Genomic DNA, 11,528 nt, shown 5'->3' on the forward strand with positions numbered 1-11,528 from the left:
ACGGCTGTTAAATGTGACGGCTGTTATATATAACGGGCGCAGCCAGTTTGTACCATCCTAGTGAATACGCCCTCTTGCGAGCCAGTGGTTACATAATACTTATATGTCACATCAGGAATTAGTCTTAGAACTGAAGAAACAAAACGTACCTGATTTTTGCGGATGCATTGCAATGTTCTGTAATAATATCCATCCCAGTAATCCAGCAATAAGTATATATTATTTTTCAATACAAAATAAACCACCATTGTCAAAGTGTCGAAATAACTGTATTATGTTTTGTCCATAAATTAACCCATATACTAAAATAAAAATCGGAGTGTTTTCTTAGTTAATTCGTCTTTTCTTTCCATGGCCTGTACCTGTGGTTCCTGATTGACAGGTGTATATTTAGACGGTCCCAGACTCTGTTTAGACACACTGAAAATATGTGTGTCTTTTATTAAGATCACAGGGTATTGTGTGGGTATCGTGAGTGGTCATTTTTGCTCCAACGTATCCTACCAATAGGCCTAATAATATGCATTTTTTCTTTTGGATTTTTTAGGAGAGAAAAATACTATAGCTCCATTTCGTTCTATTGATGCAAATTGAAATATATTTAGTTAAATAGTTTATTATACTATCAAGTCATTTATGTTGTTTTACAAGTCAGGTTGATGAAAGTAGAGCGTTTGTTGACACTGTGCATACAGGAGTTGGTCGGAGCTGACGTCACTTCACCCCAAGCTATAGCACCGGACACCACAAAAACTGAACAAAATGGCTGCCCCCCGTTAGCAGGAATAATCATAGTTTTTTATTAACTCTAAAATTACACGTTTTTTATTTGTTAAAGTGTTTTTATTTATTGGTGGCCAGGGTATGCATCTTTCCAACATATAAGGCTCTTGTTTGAGTTGACTGTCCGTTTAAATGTCTTTATTTTTAACTCCGTTAAAGGTGCTTGTGAAGTGTGATGGGTGGTAAGATTGATCCTTCTTGGTGGACCCAGTTTTCACCTCATCAGATTGTGAAAATAATAACATTTTAAAAAGTTGTTTCACTAAATGTGTGGGGTTTTTTTTTACCTTGCATCAATTGAAAAAAAAAATCAGCATTTGTTTTGACCATAGGTGTACGGGCTGGTTTTTGCTCGAATTAAACGAAAATGCCTGAATCTGGATAACCTTTATTCATATTAGCATTACTGCCAAACAAGGTTGCAAGCAAGCAAATCTCTACGCATTTTAACATGGATTACAGCTAAGTTAACAAGTAAAATGTTAATATTATTTTCTGTTAATATAAACCAATTCTTTCTTTCATTTTCATTCTGACAGAGAGTGGGATTTAGCTCAATCAGTTGAGTGCTGGCTTGAGGTGCCTGCATCGCATGATCCACCTCGGTGGATCCATTCAATTGATTGAGATTTTTCTTGTTCCAACCAGTGCAGTCCAACAACTGGTCAAAGGCTGTGGGATGTGCTTTCCTGTCTGTGGGAAAGTGCATATAAAAGATCCCTTGTTGCATTAGGAGCAATGTAGCGGGTTTCCTCTGATGACTACTTGTCAGGATTACATCCAATAGCCGATGATTAATTAAAGGGACACACCCTAGTTACGGCTAGCTGTTAACCATTACGGCGTTGTTTTTCGCTATTAAACCCATTTTTTCACAAATAAAATTGCACTTTACTTACCGTTTATTATTTAGAATATACATTTCCATTCACCTGAAGTGTTTTTTGGTAATCCTGGTTTTTGTAATACCACAAAATGCATTTTTCGTATTTCATAAAATCGCACACACGTCTGATAAAAAAAACGTTGAGCAGACAAGGTCTAACCTATTTTTAGAGGGGATATTTCCATTTCAATGTCACAGACGTTGGTATATCACGTGACCGTAATCATTTTGGTTCGGTTTGTTTTCTCGTGCACGGTTTGCGCAATCAACATCCGATTTGTTGTTCGTGAACATTTTCAGTAACAATAAAGTTCAGACAAGTAAGTGTCTCAATACAAAACATTACAAACCCTTTAAACCAATAATTTTGCTAAGTCTTACGATATCTGGAGAGGGGATACAACCAGGACAGAACAGTTGGAACATGTCCAGGAGAGGTGAAAGGAACGCACCCCAAGTCTGTGCGCACTCTGTGAAATTTGTCGTGACGTAGGCATTGTTGTGCTTCGAGCGACATATACCGGTGACATCAGAATACTAACTTTCAAAATTATTTCAAGCAATTGGGACATGGGGATTCCCATGGTATTTATCGATATAAAACCTGCTTTTTCACTCCATTTGATAAAAACGTGATCTAAGTGTGTTACAGGTTTGTAGATTAACCAAATTATAATTTATTTTCGCTGGATGGAACTAGGGTGTGCGGCTTTAAGGTGCTCTAGTGTGTCATTAAACAAAACTTTAACATTCATTCTGACAGAAATATGTCTGTTGTGTTGGTTTTGTTGTCTTTTTTTATGTTTTATTCTTTGTTGTTGTATTGGTTAAAAATACAATGCATCAGTTAATTATTGCACTCATCATTCACATTTTTCTCATTTCAACTTGTTTCCATTAACATCATAATTTACAATATAGTAATTGCATGTAATATAAAGCAAAGTTATGAATTTTACTCCAAAATCTTAATGAAACTACTTTTCATTTTCGTTATGTTTTATTTCTGTATTTAGTTTGGTGCCAAATTTTACTTTTTTTTTATAGATGTGCATCCTGTTGGTGCAGAATGGGATGCAAAAGCTGTGGAATTTCTCTCCCAACGAAAAGAAAAGCTGCTGAATGCTTCTGTTGTAAATGTTCAGAATCATGTTTACAAAATCCAGTTAACTGATCCTGAGACAGATACAGACTTGGCAAAGGAGATGGTCATCAATGGCTTGGCATTAGGTTTGTGTGTTTGACAAATATCTTTACATATTATTAGTATGTTAAACTGTAATTGGAAAGAAAGAAAGAAAGAAGTGTTTTATTTAACGACGCACTCAACACATTTTATTTACGGTTATATGGCGTCAGACATATGGTTATGGACCACACAGATTTTTTTTAGAGGAAACCCGCTGTCGCCACATAGACTACTCTTTTACGACAGGCAGCAAGGGATCTTTTATATGCGCTTCCCACAGGCAGGATAGCACAAACCATGGCCTTTGTTGAACCAGTTATGGATCACTGGTCGGTGCAAGTGGTTTACACCTACCCATTGAGCCTTGCGGGGCACTCACTCAGGGTTTGGAGTCGGTATCTGGATTAAAAATCCCATGCCTCGACTGGGATCCGAACCCAGTACTTACCAGCCTGTAGACCGATGGCCTAACCACTACGCCACTGAGGCCGGTAAACTGTAATTAGTTAATAAGAAGTATATGTACAGGGGTTCTAGAATTGTTTTTTAATTCACTTGCCATGGGACCAGTGGATTTGAAATTTTACTGGCCTTGGTGAAAAAAACAAAAACAACCTAAGTTATAAAAATAATCCATGTTACCTATTATAACAATTAACAGCATTAAAAACAAATGCATGTTTTGTAACTTATAAATGAGTATATATATATACAGTGGACTCTTGTCTAAACTGGATTCACTTGGAACTGATAAAATATGCCAGTGTAGACAGAGTTCGTCAAGAACAAAAAATACATAATATTGCCTGATGGGGTGTTCTATTTATACTGTGCACAAATTATTGTTACATAAGCTGTGAAAGGCTGTAAGGGTCTGATCAAATTTGTAAGTAGCGGTTATGAGTGTTTTCGATCAGAATTTTATGAACCAATTTGTTGCCTCCGTGTATAAGCCGACTCTTCTTTTGGAAAGTATTTCTAGACGGCAATATACGGTAACTAATAAAAATATGTGTTTTTATCATCCATTAAAGGCTTTTGTAGGAGATATCGCTGGCACTATAATTTGTATAATTATAATAACTAATCTTGATTGTCAGATTTTAATCACAAGACAATGTTTTGTTTCAGCACTAAACCTACCATTAGTGACATCACGCCACTGCCGTTCTGCTAATTAACATTCAAACCACATTACTGACATTGTTTACAACTGTCGCAAATGAAAAGAATGATAATGGATGATTAAAAGAATACTCCCCCTCGTGTCTTGTGAGATCATAATTTATCAGCACTCGTTGATAAAAGTACAAAATCCTCGGCAAGCCTCAGAGTTCATACTTTTACCAAGGATTTTATACTTTTATCAACTCGTGCTGATAAATTATGATACCACAAGACACTCAGGGAGTATCCTCTATAAACTAGAATGCATTTAAAAGTTTTATAGTTTTAGACAGATGGATATTATTTAGCGCAGGTATGAACACATACAAATAATAATCCGATTTATCTTGCTACCTACACCCGTTACTACAGGTGTGGTTCATTGTTTATTAAGCCTTCAAAGAGGCGTGATTATTTCATAACACTTTCTTTGGTGTCCTAATTACTGGGGAACTGCCGTCATTGTTTAAAAGGTAGCAGACAGTAGAGGTATGATCGCGTGCCGGTGTAGACCGTAGAGGTAAGATAGCCTGCCAGTGTAGACAGAGCTAATTACTACATGAACCGTTCTTTTGTTCTTGAATTTGCATCCGAAGTCTGGAATAGGTAGCATCCGGTGCAGACAGAGTATTATTCTTAATAAATTAACAGTAGCTGAACGTGACTTTAAAACTGTGCCGGTTTAGACAGATTCCACTGTATATATTTAAGGCTTACACCCCCCCCACACACACCCCACCACCACCAAATTAATAATTTGTTAATGTAAATACTTTGTTAAATTAATCTATTTCATGATATTGTATACTTAATTATTTTTATTTTTTATTTATTTTTTGACAAGTCTTGCAATTTACTGTAAATCATGTAATTAATACGTCATGATATTATTGCGTCCGTACATGAGTGAACAAAAATGCGTATTTTTATTAATGCGTCGGTTAAAAGTCCACATCACATAAAAACCAGTTGTGTTGTTATTATATTGTTTGGGCTTCATCTTTCATGTTAAAAGAAGTCAGTAGTTGTTTTCACAGCTACTACATAACCTGAAGCTAATCGCATGGTGGGTCGACCAAGAAGCCCTAATTAAAGCAGTGTAATTAGTATAACTACACCTTATTGTTAAGGGTATGCCTTGCACTTTTGTGTGGTGATTGCTTCTAATTAATCCACCAGTAGGAATAAAAGGTAAACGAGTCGCTATTACAGGGCACAATATTTCACGCGAACGCAGACGTATTATTCTAACAAATGTTTGAGACTGATTTTGTACTCTTGATGCGCAGCATAGGAATAGACGTTAACAAATGCGATATCTTACAACAGTGACAACTTGCGACCAGTCTAAATTTAAATGCCATGTATAGAGTCAAGACCAAATGGTTTGAAGAAATATGCACAGATTGTTGGTTACGGTTATATAATTTTCTACTGTTTCATTTTTACAGGAATATATTTAGTAATAAAATTTGTTGATTATAATTTTACAAATGTTCAAAACAGTTTAAATGTATACAGTAATCCAGAAGTATAAGAAAATTTGAAAAATACTCACATCGCAAAATGAACTTTTTAAAAACAAAACATTTGGAACATCACTGTATTATATAACCACTATGATATTCCAGGAAAGTGAAAATAGAATGGCAACATCGAAACAAAAGAAAGATTCTTGAAGTATTCACAAAAAGACGTTTAACAGGGTTCGTACGCGCCTGGAAAATCCTTGAAAACCCTTAAAAATAAACTAATGTATTCCAGTGCTTGAATACCCTTGAAAATCATCTTGCGGTCTGGAAAATCCTTGAAAATGATAATTTGATGTCAAATAAAATATAAACGCCTAAAACGGAGGCTTTATTTACTTTATTTAACATGTAATTAAATTATTTGTTTCATTTCCGAGGCATAATCAAATGCCAATCGTCCGGCCAATCGATGTTTACCGGCTCAGTTGACGTGTGAATGTTTGTTGTTGTTTTTTATCTTGCGATGCGAGGATCACGCGGCCACGAGATCCAAGCGACAGCGTCGCCATATTGGAAAAGAAAGTTTGTCACTTTTTGCCGCTGGGTATTTAGCAAGTTCAGGGAGCGTGTCAAGTTAATGAATCTATTGTAAACCCACAAAGATGGTTGGCACTTGCATGTGTAACGACCTGTGGAAACTCGGTAAGGTCCTGGAATTTTGGTAAAGTTGACCTGGAAAGTGCTTGAAAAACCCTGGAATTTTGACTTCCTTTAAGTGTATGAACCCTGGTTTAAGAAAAATAGTTTTTGTATTTTGTTTCATCTTTATATTATAAAAGTTTTATTTTATTGCAATCTAATTAAAATTAGCTCCACTATTACATGTGGATCTAACACCAGCCAGTTGGAGCTCATGTCCACCAATCAAAACCTTACTTGCAGAATTATGCCAGTGATTTAAAAATAATTTGAAAACATTCCGAGTTATCCTGAGGGTATACGACATGTTTCGTGCGAATTACAAATGCCTTAAAACATGTTTTATTTTATAAAATAAATAATTTGTAATGTAAAACTGAAGACTGATTTAGTTGGGGGTTTTTAATAAATAAATAAATAATTTTTAATGTAAAATTGAAGACTGATAACTTATCCCGTACGTATTGGTATGGTTCGCTGTACTGCAGCCACTAAAATACACTCACCCGATATTTTTAGAATTTGTATGCTCCCAAATAACGTTATAAAAGGCGAAGTGTGATTGGTCAATATTTAAATTATTATTTACTGACGAAATGTTACCTTGACATTGGAGACTACGCAGTGTTGTTAGTAATCCGATTAAAATTAGTTCTACTGGTCTAAATAAGGCATTCGTAATTCACATGAAACATATCGTATACCCTCAGGATAATTCGGAATATTTTCAAATTATTTTCAAATCACTGGCACGATTCTGCAAGTAAGGTTTTGATTGGTGGACATGAGCTCCAACTGGCTGGTGTTAGATCCACATGTAATAGTGGAGCTAATTTTAATTAGATTGATTTTATTGAGAAGTATTATAGCAAAATCCTGCACATTTTTTGTATTGGGAATGAGTCTAAACAAAATGTATTGCGTCGATGTGTTCACCGCATTTTTCGCTTTAATTACTTGCTCGCATTAATTTTATGATTTACAGTATGTGATATTTTTTAAATTAAATAAATAAATTTACAAATTTAACGTTTTCCAAACGAAAATGGCGGCAAAACAATGAACTTTTGTGTTTTCAATGTTTACACTTTTATAACTTGAATAAAATTACATCGCTAGGTATATTAATGTCATGGATAGGTCAAAGATCACTGGTAGCCAACTATTTGTTAGTGAAATGTTGCATGTGACAGCAAATAGAAAGAAGTGACTTGTAGATGTTTGTTTTGTTTTCGAAATAGCGTCAGTTTAAAAAACATTCACCACTTGCCATCAGGATCGCTCAAAGTAAATTTTAGTGACCCGAATCAAAAAACCATATTCCAGAACCTCTGTTATAACAACTGTTAAAAACATAATTTCTAAATTGTACTGTTCAAAAAACTCTGCATAATGTAGGTATAAGTAAATATTCAAGACTAATTCAAAGGACCTTCCATAAAATTTTATAATGGTATAGATTATGTTGTTTAACAAGACAAAAAATAGTTTCTAATGACATTATTTAACACATTGATGGATCCAGAATGGGGGTCACAGTGTTCCCGTGGCCCATTTGCCTGATTGAAGTGCCTTCTTTAATTCATCATCCACAATTTACAACACTATATTGTCGTAAAAACATGTCTGAGTATCGTTTATTTAAAAAAAAATTAAGGAGCATGCAGCAAAACCTTGTATATACCTCACTCTCTTTGAAGGCTTGGCTCATTGGCACACACCCCTTTACAAAGTCCTGTTTTCTTCTTTTTCAGATGATGCAACAATTAAAAAGCAGATAGAAGCTTTGAGTGCAAAACTTGCATTGTCTTGAAGAAGCCATAGGTAGTAGCATGTTGAAGGAAAGCAACAACAACAAGAGTAGAAAAAAGATGTAAGCAGTAGAATGTGGAAGGAAACCTGGCACAAAAAGAAAATGGAAAGTGTCCTTAATTAACAGAATTTTGTAATTGTCTCCATGGTTTCACATTATGACCTGCACTTAAAACAACTGAACCTTTTCTCTTAAACTGAAGGTAGTAACAGTAGTGGTGGTAGATATGTATGCATTTGAAGTTTCCATAGGTCAGTTTTATATTTTGTATGTTTACTTTGCATTCAGAGTTTTTAAGTTCTGGATACACTATTTGGAAATAAAGGGAAGTAAATAGCAAATGCCCAATATACAGTGAACTCTCTTTATAACAGCCATATTGGTGCTGTACAGGTCTTGCCGTTATATCGAATTTGAAAGTGATTAAAAAAAAATTAATATGCACATGCTGTATTATATTTAATAAACTTCTGACACAGAAACAAAACTAAACAACAAAATAATATATTTTATATATACGTAACAGTACGGTGTGCGTACACAACAATCTGAATATCACATACTGTAACATAATTTCTAGCAGAATGTCTCCAACTGTCGACCTGTTAAGACTATTTCGCCATTCTGTGCTAATATGGCTAGCAATTTCATTGTGTGTGTGTTTAGGGTGACTCTTTGAAATTGGTTACTTGTTTTTCACTTAACAAAATGTCTGTACGACGTCACTTCACCTGAGGCTGTGACATTTTCTCCATATAAATCGTAAATAAATGAAAAATAATCTGTATTCGTATATCCCAAACTGTCTGTTAACAAAATTTGACAATAGTAATTGAACTCGAAGAACATAATGTGAGATGTTTTAATTACTTCCCACCCTGGTTCTAAGACACTAGTGTTAAACAATAGACCTTGTAATCACTACGTTGCATGTGCGATTAACCACACCTAATCCGGTGTGCACAGGTAGTCTTACGGTGGGAACCGACGGCGCTCAAAAACGGTGCAACTATTTAACAAAACAACTTTACTAATTACAGATATACACCTGCCAGTAAATCTGTGTGTCATAATAAAGAACAAACAATACATTTGAAATACACGTTTGTTATCAACAATTACTACTGGTATATTTGAATATTCCATTGTAATGATCAAAATGAAACGGATGCACATTTGTTCCCAGTCAAAGTGTGCCGGAGCCCTAATATTCCTTAATAATGAATACCACTATATCTTATTTCCATAAATGTATTTTTAAAATGTGACCCACCTGGGTGAATTCAGTCAAAAGTTGCAAAACAAATTAACAAATTGGGAGTTACATGCATACTCTGAACCTGTACATGTTCAGCATCATTTTGGTGCAAAACTTATTGAAATATATTAATTTGTCGGAGTTTGAGTATAAATGTTTGGGGTATATGACAACTTATTTTGAGATAATGGCCACTGAAAACTTAAAACTCAAATCAGTTTGTTCTATGCCACTTTTCATTATGTCATTAATTTCATGGTCTGTTGTGACTTCAGGAACAGAATGGTGATATAGCACAGGAAGAGTAGAATCATTCAACACAGGTACACGATAATCATATAACACAGCATTTGCAACATTTGAAAGTGTATTGTGATTGTTACTGGCACTGTACCAATTAACATTTCCAAAATAGGCCTGGGATGTCTGTATGAGGACAAGTACTCTCTCTCCATCAGAAGAAACAATCTTGTCCTCATCATTTTTCTCATCATCTTAGAAATATTCACAGATCAGATTAATCCAGAGATCAATAGCAAATGTAACAACATTATTCATGCCCAAACTAGATAAACAAATACTTAGACATATTTTATGTGGTACTCAGTTTTTGCCTGTAATTTTGTTAACCATTTGCACCACTTAAACTTTTTGTGTTCAACTTTTTAAAACCTCTCACAATAAGAGATTCTTTTGTACACGTGGTAAATATATCACAGTGTAATGTAATGTAATCTATCGTAATGTTATATAAATTCCGAATTATGCTACAAATACAGCCATATATATTTATACTGCTGTAAACAATTACCCAGAATGCCAGAGTGGGCCAGTCACGGGTGATATATCAGTTAGCTGCCTAGCAACAAACCAGGTTGTTTATGGTTGGTTTAGGAAAAGTGTTAAAGTTGATTAAGTTAAATGCGAGTAGTCTGAGATATTAAGTTAAACAATAAAGTACTGTTTTCTGTCAAAATCACAATTTTAAAGAGGTATTGGATTTTTTTACTAATTGCCAGTTGTACAAAATGGTCTTCTGCGATATGCAACTAATTTTGCCAGAGTGGGTCACAAATGAATCTTTGTATTGTTCATCATGGTTTTATGCATTTTCATTCAGCAAATGCTTAAAGGATTATTGTTTTTAATAAAAACAATAGATAAGGATATTTCATTTGTAAATTTCATTGCACTAGTTTTCTTGTTTTCCAGGTTTATTGGTTTATCTTAGTGAACTGCTTGCTGAATGTGTAGAAACTGGATACTTGTTGAGTTAACCCTATCTTTGCACATTGTAAACATTTTCACTTGCCAGACTCAGTTCTTTGTTGATATTTGTTTGTATTTTCACATGATCGTACAATATGCAAATTATGCTGTTATTTTTAGCTTTATTTTGTAAATGTAAGTTTAAGGATAAGCATTTGAGTTAGGTTGATGCTGTTTGCATATTAATTCTTTTCATATTTCCATATAGTAAATAGCAGTGAGCGTGATCAAGTGGTTTTGAAATTAGGAGGCTTTTTGAAAAAAGTAGGCAGCAGGGTCTACAAGATGTGGTCAGTTCTGAAGCAACTCCTAAAATTATAGCTAAAACAATAGAGAGATTTAGGCAAAGTATTACTTGTAATCTGTGGAAACATATGCATAGTGATTCATTTGCAACTTTATATAGCTGTTTGGCAGTATGCTAATATGAACATCTGATGTTATCCAGATTCAGGTATTTTCTTTTACAGGCATCGAAATAAGCCGAGAACGGTCATTTGGGTTGCCAGGGGGTTACCACTTGTCAAAAAAGTCGAGCAGTATTTTGTTGTTCGCTGAATCTTATTAAAGTATAAGTACACCACTTACACTGTGATCAGTTGAATATTATTTAGATAACACATACACTGTCTTGTTCGTGAGAACAGAGATAAGAATGAATAACAAGTATTGGTGTTTCTGTGAAGGGATTTAATAATAAAAATATACAATGTGTCGTAACCTATTGGTTACCGTGTGTGTATTTAGTGGAAAGCTATACATGGGTTATCAGACACATTACTTATTTCAATGCTTGCTTTTTATTTGAGCAAAAGTCGGCATGCCCCCTACTAAAATGGGAGCCTGTGTGTCTATGCTGAATGCTGTGAGGTATATAGCTGTAAGCATAAAAAGTAGAAGGCTGTGGCTGTTGCCTTTAGTGAAGTAAAAATAATTATATGGTCACAATAATACACGTGTTTCTGTTCTTTTTGTTGGTCAGGCAGCTTGTA

General features: G+C 34.6%; 1 protein-coding gene across 2 annotated transcripts in view; it reads left to right on the forward strand.

Moving 5' to 3' along the window:
* LOC121383290 (tudor domain-containing 6-like) overlaps nucleotides 1–11,123 on the forward strand; it is a 109,291-nt gene extending 98,168 nt beyond the window's left edge. For both annotated transcript variants that reach the window (XM_041513213.1, XM_041513214.1), the window contains exons 31-32: nucleotides 2,717–2,899; nucleotides 7,951–11,123. In XM_041513213.1, coding sequence (XP_041369147.1) covers nucleotides 2,717–2,899; nucleotides 7,951–8,009 — 242 coding nt within the window. In that variant the 3' untranslated portion in view covers nucleotides 8,010–11,123. The remainder of the gene's footprint in view (nucleotides 1–2,716; nucleotides 2,900–7,950) is intronic.
* The last annotated feature ends 405 nt before the right edge of the window (nucleotides 11,124–11,528 follow it).

This window comes from Gigantopelta aegis, chromosome 10, assembly GCF_016097555.1.
Source record: "Gigantopelta aegis isolate Gae_Host chromosome 10, Gae_host_genome, whole genome shotgun sequence".
Classification (NCBI taxonomy): domain Eukaryota; kingdom Metazoa; phylum Mollusca; class Gastropoda; order Neomphalida; family Peltospiridae; genus Gigantopelta; species Gigantopelta aegis.